This window comes from Solea senegalensis, linkage group LG9 (assembly GCF_019176455.1).
Source record: "Solea senegalensis isolate Sse05_10M linkage group LG9, IFAPA_SoseM_1, whole genome shotgun sequence".
NCBI classification, from domain to species: Eukaryota; Metazoa; Chordata; class Actinopteri; order Pleuronectiformes; family Soleidae; genus Solea; species Solea senegalensis.
The window spans coordinates 19853950-19878618 of NC_058029.1; the positions used below are offsets into that span (position 1 = coordinate 19853950).

Consider the following 24669-nt stretch of genomic DNA (forward strand, 5'->3'; position numbering starts at 1 on the left):
GGTCAGCAAACTTGAGACACGGCTCCATCGGGAAGTGTGCAGTTATTCTCGTCTGTACACAGCGGAGCGTCACTAAGGTGCAGACATGCTGTTTATCTCATCTCTTATTCAGGTGGAGGGGCTGATGTTGTGCTTCTCCTGTCGCATACTTGTAAACTTTGCGTTGTTTCGTTAAGACCTGAGTACATGCTATTTAACCCAGTCTGACTGTGCGTGTCTCCACATTATGTTGTTGGTTATAATAATCATTCTCTAACCGCAGCATACCTCACCCAGATGGCGTGCGCTGCTCTGTCGCGGAAGCGCGGTCTCGCGTTGACTCTCACGAGCGCGCACGCTGCTTTTTACGGCGGTGTCACGGTTTTCCGTCCGTGACGTCACTAGTTGCACTTCTCCTTCGTGCTTCCTGTACAATGGCCGCTCGCAGGGAGGCGGACAGTAATGCCAGAGACTAGTAAATGAACGCGTGTGTTGGAGTGTGTACAGTAGGATGGCGGTGACACAGCTAATACGGCTGTTAGTCTGTCGACCGGCTGCTCGTGCGACACTATACGCGCACCGGAGTTACAGCAAGGTGCCCAAGCTTGTTATTACTAAAGTAACATCAGCTAATGTTAGCTTCAGCTGTGTGTGTGTGTGTGTGTGTTTTGTGTGTGTGGGTGTTCTTACTCTTGTTACCATTTAAGGACCGTTTGGTATAAACACTGACCTTGTCAGGACCTGTAGTCCTAATGGAGACCAAAACCTGGTCCTAATGAGGCTGAACCTCATGTCTGGGGCTCTGGTCAAATTTAGCAGTCAAATGTGAATTGTAGTTGGATTACAATTAGGTATTATTAGTCACGGTTATAGTGATGGCTTTGAATTAAAGTGGATGTCAGTGCAGTTTCCTATCAGAAATAGCTGCACAATTATGTGTGTTTGTATTAGGACCTTTTCTTGTATAATAAACACTGACCTTGTCAGGACCTGTAGTCCTCATGGAGACCAAAACTGGTCTTAAAGATACAGAGCCTGATTTCTGGGAAATTGGTGAAGTTTGGGGCCGGGGTCAAGACCATGGTTATCTAAGGTTAGGGACCATGCTTTGTTTAGACTGTCCAAATGAATGGAAGTCCATGCAGTGTCATAAAGAGAATAGCTACACAAACCTGTGTATGTTTACATGACAGATACTAATGTTTGGTTGTTTGTTGTGTGAGAATGAAGTTGACATTTTGTGTTGTGATGATAAAACTACCCCCTCTCAATTTAAACCCAGATTTATCTGGATTAAAACACATTTGCAGTTTTATAGGACATGGTCGGACACATGGTTCTGAGATAGACACTTTCACAGCTATGGTCCAATGTAATCCTTCTTACCATTTACTCCATGAACAGAGTACTGTTTACTGATAATACATAGATCGTTTAGGACAATTGATCAAGGAAGACCTGACTTAGAAGATGTTGCTTCAAGCTCTAGGACATTTTTCATAAATGTTAAACCTTTTCCAGACAAAACCTTTCAGCCCCTAAAGAAGCTCACAGATTACAAAGATAACACTTCTCTTCATCTTTAACTAGAGAAAGCACTCACAGAGTGCTAACCTCTGCCACCTCTGTTTAGTTGACCAGTGTCAGTATTTTTCCAGTTCCATATGTGGATCACCACTAAAATGTATTCAGTCCATTCTCCTTGGTTCAGGCCAAAAATACAACATTAACAGCCAGCTACAGTGTTGGACACCAAGCAAGTGAGGACTGGAATCCTTGAGCATTGACTTAATTATGACATGGCTTTCAGTATTACATTCAATATATAATGTTATGATTGTCATAACATATAATATGTAATGTTATTTGAGAGGTTTAATTGGTTTGTTAATGATTTAAAAAAAATCATTATCATTTGTATTCATTATTGCTGAAATGCACCCAGTACACTCAAGAAAAGACAAACCCTAACCCATAATAATAATAATAATAACAATAAGAATAATAAGCAACATGGGTTTTATTTAAGGAAAACTGTTGGTAAGGGACAAAGTTGCTTCTTCTTGTGATACTTATCTCTATCTCTCCGTGTCCAACTGCAGGTGTCCCCACTTTTAGCTGAGCGACTGCACATCTTTGAGTCACTCAGGGAGAGACGAGGCAGTGTGAAGAGAGCTGAAGCTTCAGAGAAGACCCTCAGCATTCGACTGGCTGGTGGCCAAACAGTGAAAGGAACAGCTGGTGTGACTACACCACTCATTGTTGCTCAGAGTGCTCGGTAAATACACAATTAAGTCAGTAATGTGTAATTTTAATGGCTTTGTTTTGACTACTATTGCTACAAAAGTATTGTTTGTGTTCTGGCAGGTTGAAGGGAGCATTGGTGAGTAAGGTGAATGGGCAGCTGTGGGAGCTTGGACAACCTCTAGAGGTCGACTGTGAACTACAAATTCTGGGATTCGACACAGAAGAGGGAAAACAGGTAATCAAAAACAAATCCTTTGAGTTAAGAATATAAATAGAAGTAAGAATATAAAATATTAGCAAAATGCAAACACACCACAAACACAACATTTCAATAAACTATTGGATGAATCGTGATTGTGGCCAAACAGTTTCATCACACTTGTATGACCACAAGTGCTGTGCTCACATACCACATACAGGTTACTTTGCTCAGTAATGGGACATTACTCACAACTCCCAGCCTTCTTCATAACACTCTCCCTTTCTCAGGCAGCCTGGAGGACAGCAGCATGTGTCCTGGGTGCGGTGTTGGAGCAGGCTTTTGGTGCCAACGTGTTCAGAGAAGGCGCGTCAGAGCTCGGTTTTTACTGTGACCACCTGCAGAATAACAGGTGAGATACTCATTCAACCACAGCTGATGAAGGATAGTCCAGTAAGTGGAATCTGTGTAGTTTAGATGTTAAGATATGTCTTGAATGTAGCCTGTGAAATCTCATAGTACAGTATCTTTATGCATTTATTTGTGTACTCTACCTGCACTGGAAATAAGGTCCAACAAATAACTTACGAGTGTATTTTCCCAGTAATTATCAGCACTGGTACTCTGAAGTTTTAGTCTCACACATTCTTATCTTTACATTATTCTGCACTTCTATCATGGTTTGAATTAAACTCCATCTCACACAAATACATCAATATGTTGTGTCCAATTGCCTAAGATAGTTTGGTTTATGACGTTTTTCCTGCATCTGTCTTAACCTGCAGTGCCTCGTCTCTGAACGACATAGAGGACAGATGTAAGGACACCGCTGCCCTCAAACTTCCTTTGTCCACACTGGAGCTGAATGTAGAAGAGGTGCGAGAGCTCTTCCAGGTCAGTTGTACCATCATAAATACTACAGCACACACAACTGCACAGTAACTAACAGCACCTCTGATTACTAAAACACCTATAATAGATTGCTGCAACTAACAAAACTTACTGCACTGAGATGATATTGATTAGTTAATTGATCATTGATTGTATTATTTGCTAGTAAATGTTCAGCTGGATTAAGAATAGAACAATTTATTTGCAGTGTACTTGTTGCACCTTCTGTATCTGAGTGTTTACACTGTATTTTGCCACTGATAATACGAGTAACATACGAGGATATTTCTCACTGTGTGGGAGTTGCTCGTCTCTGTGTTTCGCTGAGCATACTGTATTTTGCCTCAGTGTTTAATCTCTGAGCACAGTGTCTTTCCTTCTCGTTTGCTGCCCACACTGAAGTGTAGTAATAGAGGAATGTTTTGTTCTGTGGGTTTTCTGCTTATAGAGCAGCAAGTTGAGGCTGCAGCTTGTTGAGGAGCAGATGAATGGCCCCACCGTGACAGCATACAGGCATGTACAGACACATACACACATGTAGTCCCTGATGTTGACCTACATGTCAGAGTTTTATGAATTTCCTCTCCCTCTAAAACTTGTTTCATCCTTTTCTGTGTGATTCAGGTGTGGAGACAGCATAGGGGTCTGTAATGGCCCCCTCCTCCCACACACTGGCCTTCTCAAGGTCTTCAAGATGCTTCAGGTGAGTGTGTTTCTGTGGTTTTACCTTGTTTACTTGGTTTGTGTTTTTACACAGCTGTCTGAACCACATTTTTTAAATTTTCAGTATATACTGTATCTTAACTTAATTCACACAGTAACATAACATGGGACAACCTTATCTAATATCTAACAATCTGTTTTATTTGGACTCTTTTGGCAACATTGGCCAGCACAACACATGCTGGGTAAATGGAATTTTCCTTTTCTTTATTGATCCAGAGAGAGAGAGAAAGAGACTTTGACTGGGAAGACTGGAATTTCATGGCAGCCAGGCTGGAAATATCAGCAGCAGGATGTTGTGTTTGTCAGAGGCCAGTTTCCTGTTTCAGGCCCTCACAAACACGCTGCCATCCATCAGATGTGCTTTCACATCACTCTTTCATCCTTTCACACTTCTTTGTTCACTCATTATTTTCTCTTTTTTCTCTAACACTGCAGCTTTCTCCCGTGACCCTGGCCAATCAGACGGAGTCATCAGGTTTGATGCGTCTGTTAGGGGTTGCCTTTCCAGGAGTGAAGGACAAAGAAGAGTGGGAAAGGGAGCAGGAGGAGGCGAGGAGGAGGGACCACAGGCGCATTGGCACAGTAAGACAAAACCTAAATTAAATTTAGAACAGGCCAAAAAAAAAAAAAGGTGAGAGAGGTGAAAATGTGTTGTTAAATATTTGTTTTCTGGTCATAAATGTCAAGTTGACTTGTTTTTGCACAGGATCAGGACCTGTTCTTCTTCAATGATGTCAGTCCAGGCAGTTGCTTCTTCTTACCCAAAGGAGCACACATTTACAACAAACTTACTGACTTTATTAAGGTGAACATACTCTACTCATTGCTTATTCAGAATTGTTCATTTCAGTAATTAAACTGTGTGTCCACAAGCTCTGTTTTCATGCTGATGACGAGACTGAAGATTAAGCAGTGCAGATATCATTTAAGTAGAGAACTTTGCAATAAATAACATTGTATTTAAATAGTTACAATGAATAGTATATCAGAAAGTGTTAACACTGTAATATAATGTAACGTGAATGAAATGAAACTAGATAAACCTTTCCAGTTATGAAAGAAATAACTTTCTGAATGGGTTCATAGTGTCATGATAACCACATGAACATGAGTTTCTCCTACACACACACACACACTGTCTATACATATATGAACATGTGCAGTGTATCCTGAGGATATACGCATGTTTTGTGGAAGTGGTCAGGATATTGCTCTTGTTAGTGGACCATTATTACACTGCTGTGACCGTCTGACCCTGTCCAGCATTCATTATCACTAGTTGTCCTTCCTGACCTGATCTCTTAGAGTGAATACCAAAGGCGAGGCTTTACCGAGGTCATGACCCCAACTCTGTACAGCACTGCATTATGGGAGCGCTCTGGCCACTGGGAGCACTACAGCGAGAACATGTTTACTGTGACTTCAGAGGGCTCACAAACCTACGCTCTCAAGCCCATGAACTGCCCTGCACACTGGTGAGTTTGTGCTGTTATTCTTCTTATGACACTGCGTCGACCTCCATTCATTTGGACAGCCTCAATAAAGACATAACCAGGTAATGCCTTACCCTGAACTTAACCCAACTACAATTCAAATCTTAGCCCTGAACTTAGGGGTATTAGGTTCTTCCTCCATGAGGACTGCTGTTCCACCTGACTATGTCAGACAAGTTCCTAAAAAAGTAAAACAAGCACACATGCACACATTCTTGTACAGCTGTCTTTGTCAGGACACTCAGACCTAATGCATCACAACTAAGTGCCAAACCCCTGACATAAACCTCATTCTAACCCTAAACCCATAAACAATCAACTTCCTGTTTACACCAGTATGCTTAGGCCCAGTTTACTTGAATAGAATGAGTTATGTTTTTTTCACATGATTGTATGGATGCAGATTTCTTCTGAAACTGACCTTAAAAACTTGTCTGGATGCAGATTAGGGATGAACAATTAATTGAAAAATTTTAAATCGCAGGAGGCACAATATTTCTTAAAGCCAAAATGTGAGTCAAAATATAATTTTTAGATGAATTATTGTCTTGATCTTTGCACGTCTTATCCTACAGACATAGAGAACATCTTTTTTTCTCACAGATCTGCACAAATATCACACTGTAATAATTTTAAATATGTTTTTTCAAATTAAATTGAGAATAATGATTTAAAAATGACCATTCCCATCATATCGCAATTCCTGTCAATATAATTGCAATCAGATATTTATTCAAAATCGTCCAGCCCTACTGCAGATCATTTTTACTTGAAAATGCTTGTTTTTTTAATGAAAACATAGTAGTGTAGATGCTGCCGGAGCAGTGGCCGACTCTTCTTCGTTATGTGTACAGTCTTATGTTTGAGCAGCGTGTTCGCTCGTGGAGGGAGCTTCCTCTACGATGGGCAGATTTCGGGGCCCTGCATCGCAACGAGCTCTCGGGAGCGCTGGGCGGTCTGACTCGTGTCCGCAGGTTCTGCCAGGACGATGCTCACATCTTCTGCACACCTGAGCAGGTACACACAACAACACAAACGTGCAGACACTGGTGTTTTGTTGCAGATTCACAGATTGTATCTCTGTAAAGTAGAAGTGCAGTAACTGGGGCCGAAACTGCAAATAGGACACACGTGGAACCATATCACAGTGATTAGATGGGCTGTACAAATAACTCAAGACATTCCAGGAGGCCGTAGCCTATGAATGAAGCTCTTTGTGCTGTCCAGACATTACACCTCCATATGTGCATCTATGTGGCTGCACAGTCTGTGTCAGAGAGGACGGCAACATTCTGAAGACACTCGATTGTGCGCTTCCAGCCCATCTGTGTGTTTCCTGTTAATTCACTGAGATAAAAGACACAAGATAGTGTCTGATAAACAAATTCATATATTAAATGTAATTACACTAAATTACAGTGAGTTTACACTGTCCACACTCTCGACTATTGAATGACACTGTTTTTCTTTTTCTTTCCTTTTTTCATCCCCTCCGTCCAGCTGGAAGAGGAGATCGTGGCTTGTTTGGACTTTGTGAGGAGTGTGTATCAAGTGTTTGGCTTTTCTTTCCACTGTCTCCTCTCTACACGGCCTACACCGTGCTTAGGGGAGCCTGAACAGTGGGATAGTGCAGAGCAGGTAAACACACAACATTCACACACACGTTATCATGTTGTGTTTTACCCCAGTGCAAACATGTTTCTCCAATGTATATATCCTATAGGCTGGCCCCAGTTAATCACAGGTTATAGTAAGTAAGTAATGTGGTATGATAATATTTAAACTATGAGGGGTATATTTTCTCTGTATCAGGCTGCTAAGGAGCTGCTTAGATGGCTTTTAAATAGGCGCCGCAGCAATTCAAGCTGATCCAGTCGAGTTTAATTGAACATACACACACAGACAAGGTACCTACTATTCGGCCTACTTACTTGCTGTGCTCTATGTTGTGTGTGTGTTTGAGCAGCAGTTGGAGAGAAGTCTGCAACACTTTGGTGAACACTGGGAGTTGAACCCAGGAGACGGAGCCTTCTATGGACCAAAGGTCAGTTGAAAAGGAAGGACACTGATTTCCACACACACACACGTGAGTCATTTTGACTTATGAAAATACCTACAGCCCATATATCGTTTGTCTTCTACAAAGAGAGTGCAACACAAGCAACTTTGTGTGGCTTCTGAACTTGGTTTTCTTTGAGACAAATTCATTTTCACATTTAGTCACACATGACATTAATAAGTCCAAAGAGGAAGTCGGCTTCAGGCAGACGCTCCGTGACTCGGCTCATGTGGAGTCGTGGACAGTAGAGGCGATTCAAGTCAGGGTTGGTGTGGATGCACATGAACATGCTCTCGTCTATGATATGAAGGTTTCTCAGCCACAGTTATAAGCTATAAGCAGCTCCTGGCAACTCCTTTGTAACCATGTCTGGGTCAAAGAACTGCACATTGTCACCAGCAGTGTTTCAGAGTTGAGATTTATTGATCTTGGCTGCAAAAGAGAAGTGAAGCCTGATACTGAAACACACACACCAACACACACACACTGGTTTTTTTCATAGATTGACATTCAGATCAAAGATGCCATTGGAAGACAACATCAGTGTGCCACAATCCAGTTGGACTTCCAGTTGCCCATTAGATTTGACCTTCAGTATGTCGGGTGAGTCAAGTTTCTCCATTTGCCTCTTAATCTTTTAAGCAATCCTACATCTGCACTGATTTAAATGTGAACGCCATTACCATGAGCTCATCTCTTTGACCATCCCCTTACTTGATACTCAAGCTGCACATGTAACTTGCACATGTAAGGGGCTTGATTTAGTCATGAAAGGTTTATCTTATTGAATTTATTGATGTGGACATTCACACACTCAATTGCTGACCTAAATCTTGATTTGCCCCATATTTGTATCTGATTGTGCCGTTTACAGGGGTCAATATTGATGAAACATTGTTATTACAACAGCTGTAATATTATATTGCAACATCAGTATCTGTCATTATACTACATTTCTCAGTTAATCCTGAACCGAAGAAGGTTTTTCACTGTGATGCAGAGACCATAAAAAACAATATTGCCATAGAACAGCCTGGTTTATTGATTTGCATTGTTCATTTAATGGAGATATTAAAGGATAACAGTAAAACTTTTCTCTCATTCAGGCAAGATGGACAGTTGCACAGACCAGTGATGATCCACAGAGCCGTGCTGGGGTCACTGGAGAGAATGATCGCTATACTCGCCGAGAACTTCGGAGGGAAATGGTGTGACAACCATCACATGTAGTCGCATGCGTTTTATTTTGTCACGGTAACATGACTTGTCATCTCTCCATCTTCACCTCACACAGGCCGCTGTGGTTATCACCAGCACAGGTCATGGTCATTCCTATAGGGGGCAGCAGTGAGTCTTATGCTCGGCAGGTTAGTCAGTAATGATGAGATCTGTGTCAGACATCAGCAGAACAAGTGTACTTTTGGTCTGTCACTATTAGCAGTTGCTGAGAAGCACTTAAAAGGCATCTAAAAAGAAGTTCTCTCTCCTGTTAAGGTGGCGCTGCAGTTCCGTGAGGCTGGCTTCATGGCTGATTTCAATGAGGATCAGGGAGCGACCTTAAATAAGAAGATTCGCTCTGCTCAGTTGGCTCAGTACAACTACATATTTGGTAAAGATGCATAACTTAAGAGTGACAGCTGATACCACAGCCAGTCATGTCTTTAAAATTAACTACATCAATAAAACTTCCCTTTCATTTACTTTTAACCATGTAATACTTAATTATAACTGTGAGAAATCTTGTTTTGTGTTCTCTATCCAGTGGTGGGAGACAAGGAGAGTGAAAGTGGAACAGTGAATGTGAGGAACAGACGGGGTAAACAGCTTGGGATGAGAACAACAGAGGAGGCGCTGACCTCTCTCACACAACTACAAGACTCCAGGAGCAATCTAGAGGAGTTTTGACGAAAATGTCCCGGAAATAATGAGTCACTGATGTAATTAATGTTTGTTTTACACGTTCCAGCTGTTTTCTTTCACCTTTGTCCAAAGCGCCTGCTAAGATTTGTAGTAAACTCATAAAAATCAACTAATTTGTGTCCTCCACTCATCATTCATTTGTACATTAATATGATTCACTGATTATTCTGGGTTGTAAAAAAGGACAGAGAAGGGATTTAAGGTTCATTTAAGATCTGTAACCGTTTACTGTTAACATTACTCAGCGGCAAATGCAGCTCGTTCACTGAAATCCATTAAATGTGCAAGACCTCCCATTATGTAAGTCTGTGTCATGATATCAGAATAGAAAAATGGGCATATCTTTAAAAGACTGGAAGAAAGGGAGGATACGGAGGGGGATTTGACTAAAATAGGAGAGGGAGCCACCATGTCGGGCCTGTGTGTTAAGTGGAAACATCCAAGTCAAGGTACAGGTCAAAGGGATTTGAAGTTCTTCCTTTTTAATTGAAGGAGGGCAGCAGGACGGAAAAGACATCAGTCACAACAGTGACACAGAGGGCGAGGGAGGTGTTGGCTCAGAGGATAAACTTGACAAAAGCAACCGCTCCAACAAAGCTGATTGTGAAACAGTTTGAGTTGTATTTAGTTTTTCCCCCAGAGAAAAAAGGTGAGGCAGGTTCATGATGAGGCATCCATGCAGATCAGTGACTTAAAGTCAAGCTCAGTGGCAACAGTTTCTCAAAGCTGTACCTTTAGTAAACATGAAGTTGTCACAGGAATGGTTTAAAGGAGGAAACAAATCTAAGTATCTCCTAAAAAGGAGACGTGGTGTCTGTTATGTCAGTGTTCATCTGGTTGGTTTTGTCTTTATCATTTGTAGTCTATTGGTTGGGCATAACTGAACAGGCAGTATTATAGGAGTATTAAGAAAGCAGTAGACAAATTCAAACATCCTCTCAGTTTCCCACAGTGTTAATGCACTTTCTTATCTCACAAGTTTTAAAACAATTTTAAAAGAAATCTTGAATCCAGATCAGGGTCACCAACAAAATCTGGTAATTTCTTCCCTCAGCCATAACCTTCATCCTCATAATTTTGTTTTGAGCAGTCTTGTATAAAGTACCTTAAAGTATCTTAGCTGGAAATGACTTTGGTAGAGGCCGAAGTCACTTTTTTATAGTATTACTTAAGTATATGACATTTACTGTACTTCAGTATCAAAAGTCATTTTCTGATATAAATGCTCAATGGTAGGGCGAGTTGTCTTTCAACTGGAAGGTTGTGGGTTCAGTTTCTGGCTCTGCTAGTCTATATGTGTCCTTGAGCAAGACACTAAACCCCATGTTGCAGCGTATGAAAGATGTAGAAATGGGTGAATGGCAAAACTGTAGTGTAAAGCAGCTCATCAAGACTAGAAAAGCTCTATTACCAACTCTTCTTCTTCTGATTTTATTTTGTAGTAATGAATGATGGAGGAAAATGTAGTGGAGTTAAAGTAAAGGTTGCTAGAAATACAAATAAAGTACAGTACAGATATATACATTTTTTACTTAAGTAGGTTTTGAGTTATGCCCCTCAAGGACAAACAAACATGGCCAAAACATAACCTCGGCGGCGGAGGAAATAATTCATCGATAAAGAACATAATCATGTCATATCCATCATGAGTTTTGCTCCTTTCCTACACGTCTTTGTCAAGACCTCAGCAGCCTCCAGCCAACATTGCACAGTAGTGACATAGTGATGATACAGACCATTAGCTCCAGTAAACACTCAGTAATCTCTACCTTATAGATAACAATATCAGGCTCCTTCCCCCTCCTCGACTACCTCTATCTCTTCTCTGTTACACACGCACCCAAAGCAATCCTTCATCTTCATCTGACTGGTGTCACACAGAGTTCATCGGAAATTATTTTTAGCTTAAAGGGTTTAAGTTAAAAAAAAAAAAGAAAAACAGGGCTGCTGTTGGGGCAGTGAAAGAATCTTTTTTTACTGTGTATAGTGAAACAATAAAGAGAATTCTTTCAGGGAGGAAACAGATTGACAATTAAAGCAGTGTATTAGAGGGACAAAGTCAGAGCCCTACAGGCCCAACGTTAGAGGCCCTGAGAACAAACAGTGTCTTCTCTGTAAGCTTCCTTTTTCACGTTATGGGCCTCAACATCAGCAAGGTTTTTTTTACAAGATAAACTTCTGGGTTTTTCTCCACTGGTTTAAAGTTGTAGTTGGGAAAAGTTGTTTAAGGTTTAACATTTGAATCAGAATCGAATTCAATTCAGTGTTCTCTTTGGCCACAACTATCCATTACCTGCACTGCTGAGTATTTTAATCAGGTTTCTTCTTAATATGTTTGTGGTTTAAGTCTAAATAAAGCCTTTTTATTTTCCTTTTTATGAGCCGTCCAACAGTCCAATCGTCCAAAAGATGTTTCATTTATTACTTTATAATCTGAAAAACTGCAGTCTACCCCACAATTGACTAAAATCCTTATTTAACACTAATTTGCATCCCTACACTTTTACCCACTTTGTTGTAGGTGTGTAAGAGTTTTGTTGGATTTGACCATATGTTATAAGTGCAACCTTAAGATCTTGCTGTTTCTTGTCCCCACATTTGTACTTTTATAATAACATTATAGAGAAATGTTTCTTAATATTTGTCTCTACAGTGACAAAAGGCTGGGAGTTTACAGTTGCAGCCGACATGTGTTTATTAAGGGTATTTCCTGATGGAGAAAACTGTTTGTTAAATGTCAGATTTTAAGATGACTCTTTGTCCTGGAAGTCAAGTTTTCCTGGAGGGAAACAGGGTGAGGGTGACCGAGGCACTGAGGCAGAGCCTCTCAGGCTGCCCAGAGGAAGATAAACAGGCTGCTCTGTATTGTTCAGCTGGTATCACTGAAACACTGTCACCCTGAATGATTGAAGGCTAAACCTCCCAAAATAGGCCTGCGAGGACAAGCTGCCTTTCCCTTCCACCCTGTTATAAATAGCCCCTCTGTTTGTAAACCAGTGTGTGTGTGTGTGTGTGTGTGTGTTCATGCATTTTATGTGGTGGTTTTAAGGTGTAGGGCCGAGAAAGAAAGAAAGTGTGTGTGAGCAGGGAGAGAAAAGGCCATCATTACTAAGAAAGTGAAGCCACTGAAAACAAAAGCAGGACGACTGTGAGGCTTAAAAGCAAACAGTGACCGGGAGCCTGTGGTCAAGACCCTCTGATGACCTCTTTAACACACACACACACACACACACACACACTGACTGGCCACCGTATTATGGACACAGGACACCTAATAAAGCGGCAGGAGTGCCTATCTTCTTCCAGGTGTTAGAGACAATCTCTCTAGTAGTTACTGTTGCCTCTCAGACCAGTCCGGTCATCGTCCTCTGACCTCTGGCATCATCTCCCAGAGGACTGTAGCTCACTGTAGATATAAGCTAGTTTCTATTGAACAATACCAGCTGCCTGATGTCCACTCATGCGTGCTGTGCTTTATCATGTATTTGGCTCTGAATAGGGACATCATTAACAAAGTTGACATCATGTTCTATATGGAGGATGATTAATGACATTGCAATAAATAAGTGAATAATTATAACTGAATGAATAAATAGATTAATACATGAAGTAATAGAAGACATGTATGTATCAATGTTTATTGTTTTAATGTTGTTTATTATAATGTCATTTATTGCCCCCCGTAGTTCTATTGAAGAAGACCTGAAACTAGTCATTGAGATCTTTATCTCCTCATGGAAAATGTTTACTGACGTTATAATCAAGTGAGAAGTAGAAGCTCATTTTCCCATTGACTTCCATTCAAACCCTGTTGGCTATTCAACATATTCTTATTTCCTTCACAAGGAAAACGATGACGACTCTGTCCATTTTTTTATACACAATCTATGGCTAAAACTGTAGTGAATAACATTAAAATATAAACAAATCTCTCTTGTGCGAAAAAACCTAGTCGTTCAGCAGTTCACCATCAGTTCTGACAGTGTCGCTTGACAGATCCTTTGTTCACTTTGGATTTCAGCAGGTCGTCTTGAGCATGTCTACAGAACCAATAGTACTGAGTTGCTGCCATTTGCATTGGCTGATTTAGATATTTGTGTTAACAAACAGCAGAGCAAATGTACCTAATAAAGTGGTGAGTTTGGACTCCCAACATGCCTGCAGTAATCCTGCCTCTGCTTCCAATATTCAAGTTACATGACTCCCTGTGTGTGTGTCAGTAATGATTAAATACGGGCTTATAAATGACCACCTGAGGGAATATCACTGGATCATTTGGACTGTTGATTCTGTTCAGCAGGTGTGCCAGGAGCAAATGTTTGTCATGTAAATAGATGCACTACTCGCTCGTCCACACGTTACATTGCAGAACAGACAATGCCATGCAGCGGGGTGGGAACGCATTTTGCTTGCGTACAATGCGGGGCAATGATCGAATGAAAGGAGATTCTTTCTTTCAAATCTAAGACAGCAGTCTGAAGTCGTCAGACACATTTCTGCCTTGAATCCAAAACCTCAGCCCACCCGCGCTGCCAGGCCTGACAAGCTCGGCTCTTATTCCTCCTCGCCAACTCCCTCTGTGTCTCTGTTTTCCTCTCTCTCACTTCTTCTGGGTCCAGCAGCTTCGCTCAAATCCCAAATCTCCAACAAGAGTTTTTTCCGGACTATGCCGCTGCTTATTTGGTCTGGCTGCTCTTAACCCCGTCAGCCAGTCTCTGCTCTAATCCAAGGGCATACAGTTCACGCCTTTCATTTCGATATGTGCTTGCACTTGGCTTTGGATTAATTTAAACGTAATGGATGCTCCGGCATGTGCACACTCACACTGAGCTGGCGGCGGCGCCAGGCCGGGGGAAGTCACACTCACAAAGGCACACAGATAACTCATAACACAGCACAGTAGTGTACAGTCTCAGTGTGGCTTCAACCTGCTCCCAAGTATCTGTGCAATGCTCCACACACGGTTGACCTGGAGAGAAGAGGGAGCAGGTAGAGGCCACAGAAATCTATGCTCTCTGCAGTGAGACAGAGGCATTTGGTTTATTGTTCTAGCCAACCTGTTGAATCACACTCAGTAGGGAGGAGTTTATGGGTTCAGGGGAAGGTCAGAGGTCATGTTGGCTCTCAGGCTAGTTTAGTAAGCGAGGATAATAAACCAGGCCCTTTGGTCAATTTCCAAATATTTGCAATTGTCACTTTGCTCCTGCAGCAACTCACTGTACATTCTTCCACTGTTTTTATGAGGAGAAGTGAAGGAAGGAAAGGCTCAAGAGGCAAACAGCAGTTTTGAATTTGCTTGCATGACTTTGTGCCAGCCCATGTGGAGGACGCCCGCACTCTGATATCCCAGACTTGTGCTGGTGTTGTTTCAAACTTTACAGCGCACAAAACAACCAGGGCAGAACTAAAGGAGCAGTGACAAAAACACCTCCATAAATTCAAAACCACCAACTAATATCTTGTTATGTAACAGACAATTAAACATTTTTGACTTGAGGAGTTAATATTTAATGCAAAAAGTTGACTATTTTGTAATAAAATGCTACAGTAGAGCACATAATTAAAGCAACATTGCTTTTCTTTCCCAACTATGCTGAAACTGCAATTTAAGCCACAGCACAAACCTCTTTTTTTTTTGTTCATTTAGAACATTTCTGCCCTGTATGATTTACTGTGCTTGTGTTATGTCCAGGGAATGTTGAATAAATAATCGCTCCCTCACCTCGTCTCATCTCAGTGTGCTCTGCAGAAAGTGCTGAAGCTCTGGGGAGTAAGAGGAGATGACGCTGACCTTAGACTTTGACCTCAGGTTGTTTTCGAGATTCCTGCTTTTGGATGGTAACTTAAACCTGGCTGAGGGAACGAGAGCTGGACTGGTCAGTTTATACAAAGCTAAAAGGAGGGAGTGTGTGTTTGTGTGTGTGTGTGTGTGCGTGCTGCTGCCAAATCCTTTCTCAGGGCATGTGTAAAATGTTGCAGGACTCTATTGGGAAGTTCACAGATTGCCTAATTCTGGGGTATAATTATTTAGTGTGTGTGTGTTTGATTGATAACAGCAGTTATACAGTACTTCACACATCCTCATAGAATAATGACATTTCAAATATTAAAGAAGAGGTGGACAGCGTGTCCGGCTCCATCCAAAAGGAAAAACTACCGGCACCGTTAAAGCTCAATAATCAAACAAATGTATCTTCCATCCAAAATCCAAAATGCAAAGTTGTGGCTTTGGTTTGTTTTGGGGTTTAATCAGACACTGGATTGAAGACATTAAGTGAATTTCTCTATTTATTTTTTACTTTTTATAAATCGGTCCAAAATGTCTAACAAAAAGCAAATGTCTCTCATTGTCCTGAGCTCAGATAATATTCGGGAAGGGTTGTTTCTGTTGAGGTTGGTTTACAGTCCAAATTGTGTTGTCCCGCATCCAAACATCCAAGGGCTCTGAAACTGGACAAATTTTCTCTTGTTTCATTCGTTCTGTGGCCGTTTGTTTAAATGTAAATGTGTGTAACTATACACCATTCGTGCACAGTATCAGCTGACCTGATGGGGGCCTCTCTCCTGCATTATTTGCCTGTCCTGCATCTCTGTTGTGTAGAGTTCTGGGCCCCTTCACACAACAGTAGGTTGGGGCTCATGGCACATTTGCATCATGGTTCTGCCTCTAGTTGTAGCTTCACAGTAGACAGAGAGGGTGGGTCTATTTTCCTAAGATGCCAGATTGTGGCAGAGAACTCAGACAGAGATATTTTCTTCAAATTGTTCAGCCTCTTCTTTTTTTTTGCTGTGCACCTGCCAAAAAAAAAAAAAAACAGTGTTGAAATCTTGTTTCACAACTTGTTCTCCTCTGCAATCTTTATCCTTTATGCCAACACGGCTGTAAAGATGACTGACAGTCCCTTTTTTTCAGACTGACGTCTCAACAAACACTGAATGTTATACAGACATTAACGCCTCCCACAAGCCTAATGATTTAGCCGACACCACAGGTCAGATTTTGAGCGTTGAGTGCAGTTTTGAGTGACACAGGTTTACAATCGGAGGTCAAAAACAGTAGAAAGTGCAGCCTCACAGAGCCACCAGCTCGACATGTCTGGAGAACTAATGCAGATCTTAACACCTTTGTCTAAATATGACATTACAACACCGATGGCTGTTAGATCTGTCATCAGTGACTGAGATCTCCCAGAACAAACAGAGCAGGAATTCAACACGCACAGCGGTCGACTGAAATATAGACTGTGAAACAATATACAACAGCAGTCTATAACTGATCCACTGTAAACATACCACAGCGATTATTACCCAGCAGCACTGAGTCACAGCCATACCATAGGTGCCTGTTCACACAGAAATAAATCCTGTTGTTTGTTGTTGTTGTTGTTGTTGTTATGTGTACGTACGTGGCCCAGTGGCTTTTCTCAGAGGAGGCAACAATTGCTCTCTGTGTGAATAATTGGAACATGGTTATTTTAGCATTTTTGTCAGCCAATTGGGTTTCAACTGTGCCAGCCTCCCTCTCTCTTTCTCTTCCCCTCACGTCCTTGTCTCATCGGTGTATCTTCAACTTCAACTATCTTTTTATTCGTAGTGATTTTCCATCTGAGGCACACGTGAACCTGAGCTTTTGTGAATTCTCAGAGGCTGAAGTCAAACTTAAATGGTGTTGGTGTAAAAGTATCTCCTTTAGTTCTCTCTGCCATGTCCAGACCAGACTGAAGAGATGTCGGCCGTTTTCTTCTCTGGCTCTCTTAGCACACACGCCCTGCTTTGATCCGGACCCTGGCACAGGATTGGTGGAATGGAGCAAATATTGACTCCATGTGAGCCAGAGAAATCACTCCCCCTTCCTGAGCTTTTTTTTGTGTGTTCTCTCTCCTCTCAACTTGCTCAGTTCCCATTTAATGTGCCATTACCTCCTTTTCTCAAATTCCCTTTTATCCCCTTTCTGCTGCTGCCTTTCTTTTTACTGCCTTTGTGTCCCTGTCCATCTCTCTCTCTCCCCCTCTCCCCCCTCTCTGTTTCTCCAGGCTTCTCAGGCTGGTCAGGCCTGTCTTCTTCCCCTCAGCTGAATTACATTCCCTCACACACATCTATCTATTGAGTGTAGAATCTCAGCTTGTTTGGGTTTCACACCTGCATGGTGCACCACACACCACTGCCTTAACCCTGGAAGAAACACTTAGCGGCCACTTTATTAGTAAACTCCCCTTTGACTGGTCATTAATGCAAATAGCTAATCAGCCAATCAAATGGCTCAACGCAGACATGGTCAAGATGAGCTGCTGAAGTTGAAACTGAGCATCCCAAAGGAGGAGAGCGATGATTTAAGTGACTTTAAATGTGGTTTGGTTGTTGGTGCCAGCTAGTTTGATTATGTGAGGTATTATAAAGATGGTAAATTAAAGGAGAATATCATTTGAGGAGAGTGGACAGGCTGGTTTGAAATGATAATCACATAATAATTAAATCACAACTTGTTACAAGCAAGCTATGCAGTATAGTGTTAAAGTTGGAGGAGATGAGCTACAGCAGAGTCAGACCACACCAGCTGCCACTCTTGCCACATTACTAGGTGTTGAGTTTTCAGGCATGTCCAGGCGACCTATGAGGACTTTCATGAAGGCAGGTGCTAACAAACTTTCCTGTCATGTCATTATGTGCACTTGTGGTTTTGCCTCCAAGTTTGAGTCAGCCTCAAACAATGAAGTGAAATCAACAGCTACAAACACTAAAGACCTGGATTCAGTCAGTCAGAAGGGAAGAAGCGTCTTGGATGGCAGATTAAATGTGCCGTTTAAAGTTCATTTGCCTTTATCTAAACTCTTGGATATACAATGACCTGGATGACTGAGCACCCCTCACAGAGAGTGGTGTTTTGGGTGTAGCTGTGTGAAGCGGGCCGATTGGTTAATCCATCGACTACCTGGATGACACATATTTTACTCCAGTTAGTACATACAGTATGAGCCAGAAATAAATGTTCCTCAGGTGTCTCTGTCTGAAAGTCCTGGACAACTTTGACTGAAAAATGGGGGGGATCAGAAATGTCATTAGGATATTGTATAAACTGCAGACATCAGGAATATGTGCAGAGTTGTTACCTAACCCTAACCCACAACCGTCAGGTTTACCAACGACCACTACTGCCTTACACACATACTGCTGCAGTAGGATGGCTTATTGAACAAGCTCTTCTTCCTCCTCCGTGAAGATGATTTCATACACTTCTAGTCTTCCCTCTCTCTCTCTGTGTTTGGACTGAACTGTTGTGTCATACTGTAACAGAACAACATGAATGGTAATGATAACAATCAGACTGTTTTTTTTTCTTTTTCTGCTCCCCTATTTTTAAACTTTTTAAGTCAGTCTGCCTTCTCGGGAGGCAGCCTGCAGCGCTTCACCACAGAACCCGACCCTCCGTTGGTCTGAAGAAGTCTGGAGGCCTTGTTAACTCTAACAGAAACAAGGGTCGTGGGCCGACTGTGTCTGGGCCTGAGGCCGGGGAGTGTGTGACTTCTCGAGGCAGGGCGTGTGTGCATGCAAGAAGTTTTTCTCAAGTGATTTGTTAGCCCCACAGGGCCCCACCACTCTGATCAGTGCCGTTACTCAGATCAGTCATCCAAGACAAATAACAGATCTGCTGCTTACATACGAACCTCCCCGGACTCACATACTCACACACCACATCTGCATGTTGTTGTCACTACTTTCTTTGCTAAGTAGGATTATTATGGCTGGTGGCACATGTCCATTGACCAAGATGTAAGTCGTTGCTGGTAAAGGATCCAGAGCAAGAGAGTCGAGGAAGGACGGAGAATAAAGAGGCTGATAGAGAGGAAAAGGGAGGGAGGAGTGAAGCAGAGAGCTATAAGTGGTCACGAACCACTGGTGGTCATGGCAATGACCTCTGGCTAATTGTAGTCGCTGATAGACATGCTGCTTGGAAGTTCAGCGATATCCATTACACTAATCACACATGAAACACACCCTGAGCTACAACATGTTTATGTGTTCAAATGCCCTCTGGAAACTACCCTTTTCTTTCTGGGTACAGAACTTTAACATCAACTTTTTTTGATTTTGACAGATCAGATCTAATCCTGCTCTGTAATGTGGTTAAGTCTTCAATTGTTGGCTTGCGGCGCACTTTGAAGTCACTAATCTCTGTCACCATCACTGCGCCCATGATGTGGGATGCCTGTCCAAGAAAAGCAGCAGCAGCAGCAGCAGCAGCAGCAGCAGCAGCAGCAGCAGCAGCAGCCTGGCTCTGGGACCTCTCCAACCCTGGGTGTGTTAATACTGTATGTGCTAGACCATAACTCACCAAGAAGCCACCCTCCCTTACACTCATCATCTCTCTCACACACACTCTCTCCACCATATTGCCTCTCTTCTCAGTGGGAGCAGGGTGGGAAATCCAGGAAGCAATCAGAAATGCCTTGTTTCCCAGAGGATCTGTAGTAAATATTTTTAGTCTCAAATTAGTATGAATGTCATTCCTTTCTTCCTACTTTGTACTTCTGCTCCCTCACACGGCTTTCTGTACCAGCCATGTTTTGACTTTCTCCTCTTTTTTCATAAATATAATGATGTTGGGTGTGTTTTTTTTATTACTGTGTCATGCATGTGACTGCTCAGAGCTCTCCAGGGCCTTGAAAGACACCATAAATTAATATAAACCACACCACAATACACATCTGTAAACAACTCCATAACGAGGAAAAACACACAACCCTCATCATTGAGATTGAGTGTTTCAGAAATGAGACCATAAATAGTCTTTTCTCGTCTACTTTTCAAACAAATTTATCAAATTAACACACGTCAAAACCAGATGACCTCTGTTATGACCTTTTAGTTTAAAGGTTGACACCACCTGCATGCCCTGAAAATCTTATCCAGACTAATTGTTTTACTATTTTTACTTATGTTGCTCACAGTTAAGACAAACCAAAAAACATAACCCTCTCATTGGAAGTAATTAGTTTCAGCTTCAGTCTTTGCCCGCAAGGATTTTTGCTGTTCTTAAAAACAAACTCACTCACATAATGATAGGATATTACACACATGATTATGGGACTTATTTAATCAGTTTTACCTCTGTAACGCAAGAGAGTCTGTCGACCTCAATAAAAGATGATGAATACCAGTCCCGTTTGAGCAAATAAAGATCTTTGTGATAAGCACAAAGGACTCGGATCCATGTGCACAAATTTAAAGCTGCAGGGAGTTGTTGATGTTATTATTCTGCCTCTGTTTAGTCTTCATGAACAGAAACAGTATTTATATGATGCCTACTTATCTGAATATCTGGCTCTGTCATGCACTACTATCAGACCTGACTGAGGGAGTGTTTGTGTGTATACAGCAGCAGAGCAGGGGCGGGTGGGCAGTTGTAAGAAGAATCGTCACAGGGTCTTTGTGCGGCAGAATTCACTTTTCCTGAGCGCTTCTCTGTGTTTTCAGTCATGCTGGGGAAACAATACTCCAATACAACCTGTTTGCAGCCGTCTCACTTTACTAATGCAGCGTTGCCTTCATCTGTTTTGACAGATGAAGAAAATGAATCACTTCCTGTGTGTAGCGTGGAAATGTTGGCACACAACCCAGGATTCAAACACTGTTATACTGAGAAACACAGAGAGAGTTGTGTGGAGTTCATAGCGGAGCCGACCCATGGCATAAGTGAACTAACCCCCTCCTTAAGGTCCCATGACCACCGGAGAGCATTTCATCACATCATTTTTTTTTATTTTATTGTTTGTGCATGACGATAACAGTGAGTCTTTTGCACATTGTACATTTTTAACTCATTTTTGATATTATTTCTACTTACTTTGTGAACGAGTAAAATGCCTACCTTTAAAGTAGGAACATGCCAGGCTGAAATTGGGATGATGCAAACAACACATTTACTGCTTTATTATTGGCGTTACTAAAGAGCCCCAAAGTCACATTTTTGCTTGGTTCACAGTCTGCATTATCCTCGTGTGGAGGATGAAAGAGCAGACAGTGGACATATGGCATTTGGAAATGGTTGAATAAATGGGCATTTGTTTGAATTTAAAAGTGATACACTACAATTTTAAGTGAAGAAGACCAGATTTCTTTTCTCTCTGCAAGCTTAAATAAAAACGTGCTTTTTTAAAAGTCGCAGACATAACACCAGTAATCCTGGCTGTGAACCAGTTCTCCCCTTGAGCAATGGAACTCACAGAGAATGGTTAAGAATTGTTTTCTGTCTTCACTTCTCTGTCACTTCACTCTGTCCTCCCCCCCCACACACACACACGGCTCCCACTGAGCTCGGTTTGGCCTGGCATTGCAAAACTGCACTGACTGGGAATGTCTGTGGATTATAGACAAATAAATATTATGTAAACTGGCATCAAGCAATTTTCTTCTTCTGCTCCTGACCACACCAACATCAGCACACATCTGCACACTCACACACAAACACCATTCCTGCTCAGAAGTGGCATGTCTCTGCGGCACACTTATCTGAGATCCAATTTGGTGGGGCATGTCTGGTTCCAAGTGTTTGACTGTGATTAAACACAGCCATGTTTATATCATTCACAAATACACTCGGCATAGCAACGACACACTCGCACTAAGTCAGCAACTATATTTCATCTATTCAGAAGAAGAAGAAATGATCATTTTCCACTTTCTGGAGCTTCTGCCGTGTTGTTTTATTGTCTGTGCCGGCACAGTAATGATAATCAATGAACAGAAAGTAATAATAATCCTGTTGTTTGTTCTTCCACAGCTCAGGACTGTTTCTGTTAGTAGATCATTATTAATGATCAGTGTGACCTGGTACAATGGAGCGTTCTTATGGTGCATTGTGTAACTAAGAAAGCCGCTTCAGAGTTATTATAGCTTAGTCAGGGCCTATACTGGTGTGTGCGCGTGTGTGAGTGAGTGAAAGAGAGAGAGAGAGAGGCAGAGGGAGTAGATGGCTTCAGTGTGAAAGATAGAATGATGGAGAGAGAGAGAGAGAGAGAGAGAGGGTTGTGTAATCTGCCCATTTTGTGTCTCCTCCTGTCATCTCCCACCCTCCCACTCCTGTCTGCCTGGCGTTACGCCACTTTATTATAAGGACCTAAAAAAAAGTGGTCGAGTGAACGAGGCTGAAAGGGAGAAAAAAAAAACCCGGAATCCTTCCCACTCTCCAAAAAAATCACGGGGAGTGACTGTGACAGAGGGAAGGCGACAGAGAGCGAGAGAACGATAGAGGAGGGAGGGAGTGAGAAAGGAGGAGAAGAAGCCCTCACAGAACTTTATCACACTTGTTGAATGATAGCGCGGATCTGGACTCATAATCACCAGCTTTGACCAGTTTAGCGGAGTGAGAACGTCTTTGGAGGAGCATGCGGCTGAGTTTACTTTCCAGGTAAAACTTTGTCAACCTGTTCTCTCTGTGTGTGTGTGTGTGTGTGTGTCCACTTCTCCACACTGAGGTTTGCATCCTCCGTTCAAGGTGTTTACGCGAACTGCTGCTGAGTTTTCAGAAACAGCGAGTAGTTGTTGAAGTTTGAGGGGAAGTCGTGGCTTTTACGCACGGCGGCTTCTCTGAGCGCACTGAGCGCTGTGTAGGATATATGATTGGAATTTTACCCGAAGGCATCTGGGTTTATGTTGACGCTCTCTCTTTCTCCTCAAGGCAGATTTAGTTTGGGGTTCTCTCTGCTGCATGTCTCTCCCTCTCTCTCCCTCTCTCTCCCACTCTCTCTCGCAGTCCCTGCGGCTGTGAGTTTATCCCACATTGTGCCACTGTAGCGGTCAGGGAAACGTGGACGCGGGTAGGGGGTCGTTACTTCGGCCTGAGCGGCTCTGTTGTGTCGGATTGTGCGGAAGCTTTGTCTGTGTTTTTCGGGGTAATTGTGTAGTCCGGTGTGGAGAAGCTTCCAGAGACCGCGGCGGTGCACCACACTGGGGAAAGGGGACCAATTACTCTGACTACATGTGGCTTGCGGACTGGTGATTGTGGTGATGCCTTTGGTTCTCGTGGTGAACTGAAATGTCCATCTGAGCAAGTCGTTTAGGATCATGTTCAGGCTTTTTCTCTTGGCAGATGCAGAGATTCCACTTGTTTCCAGTACACTTGTCCCCAGTGTTTGTGTGGTGTGGGTTGTGATGATTACAGGCAAAGCAAAGTCGAGGGATCTCCTTGAGAAAAGTAGATATTGTGCAGGAACAAGTGCATTCGCCTGACATTAGTCTCCACAAGAGTTAAAGCTCTAATGTGTAATCTTTCAATAAAAACATTCACACTATTGTCGAATGTATTCACACAACACTGGTTAAGCCTATAGCTACACACATGTCTCTCTGTGTTTGGATCACTTGTGTTGCCTGGCAACATTTCTGTGCTGCACACAGGAAGTGATTTGTTTCATATCAAGACAGACGGAAAGAGGCGACATGCTAGTCAAGTGAGACGGGTGCAGGTGTGAGATTGACTGAAAACATACTCCCTCAATCAGCTCTCATAGTTCTGCTTGACAGAGCCCATTTTCAGATGAAGGACGCAGCTTAAAAATAATGTTACATTTTTTCTTATCATGGGAATTAAAAGTGAACCAAAAGTTTTGCACTGCATCTTTAAAAGGCTCAGTAATTGATTTACTTTTACAGATGTACAACCTGTTCACTGCACAGTTTTTTTTACTGTCAAGAAACATGAATTTTAAGGACTCTATCTATATTTAACGCCACCATTAACCATAAACCACCTCCCTCAAACATCAGACCTCAAATAAAAACGACAGAACAAGATGATGTTGGATGTCGCGAACGATTGCCCCTGCGAGTGTGGTCGAGTGTGTGTAAAAACCACATCCTCGTGCAGGGTGTGTACAGTCCCAGAGAGAGGCATGCGGAGGGAAAACATTCTTGCTGTTTAAACCCATTAGTTTGTTAGCACCTCTCAGGCTTCTGCAGATTAATTGAGATGTTTGCCTGTGAACCCTGAAGGGCAAAAAGAAACGTTTGTTCAGACCTCAGAGCCCACACACACCACCTGTAGCAGGAAAGAGTGTGGCATGATTGCCCTCTAAAGTACAGTTAGGTCATTGGAACATTTGATAGAGTGTCCACTTAATTCTGATTTTAAATAAATGTATGTCAAGAAAGTTGACGAT

General features: G+C 42.2%; 2 protein-coding genes across 2 annotated transcripts in view; both read left to right on the top strand.

The window, feature by feature from the left end:
• Positions 1-370: 370 nt before the first annotated feature.
• Positions 371-9623, top strand: tars2 (threonyl-tRNA synthetase 2, mitochondrial). The gene is made up of 18 exons (XM_044035024.1): positions 371-574; positions 2082-2257; positions 2347-2461; positions 2716-2837; positions 3211-3319; positions 3765-3829; positions 3941-4019; positions 4478-4624; positions 4749-4847; positions 5348-5517; positions 6390-6552; positions 7036-7173; positions 7502-7579; positions 8097-8197; positions 8701-8802; positions 8889-8961; positions 9089-9203; positions 9357-9623. The coding sequence occupies exons 1-18, from the start codon at positions 491-493 to the stop codon at positions 9497-9499; spliced, it is 2079 nt and encodes a 692-aa protein (XP_043890959.1). The 5' UTR covers positions 371-490; the 3' UTR covers positions 9500-9623.
• Positions 9624-22611: 12988 nt separating this feature from the next.
• The window catches only part of adamtsl4 (ADAMTS-like 4), a 38775-nt gene continuing 36717 nt past the window's right edge, over positions 22612-24669 (top strand). The window contains exon 1 of the mRNA XM_044034216.1: positions 22612-22919. Within this exon, the coding sequence (XP_043890151.1) occupies positions 22897-22919 (23 nt within the window). The 5' untranslated portion in view covers positions 22612-22896. The remainder of the gene's footprint in view (positions 22920-24669) is intronic.

Excerpts from the sequence above, each read along its gene's own strand:
- tars2 (XM_044035024.1), top strand. The coding sequence starts at position 491 with ATGGCGGTGACACAGCTAATACGGCTGTTAGTCTGTCGACCGGCTGCT. Across the intron at positions 3,320-3,764 it reads AGGTGCGAGAGCTCTTCCAG|AGCAGCAAGTTGAGGCTGCA; the intron begins GTCAGTTGTACC and ends TTCTGCTTATAG. Across the intron at positions 4,020-4,477 it reads AGGTCTTCAAGATGCTTCAG|CTTTCTCCCGTGACCCTGGC; the intron begins GTGAGTGTGTTT and ends CTAACACTGCAG.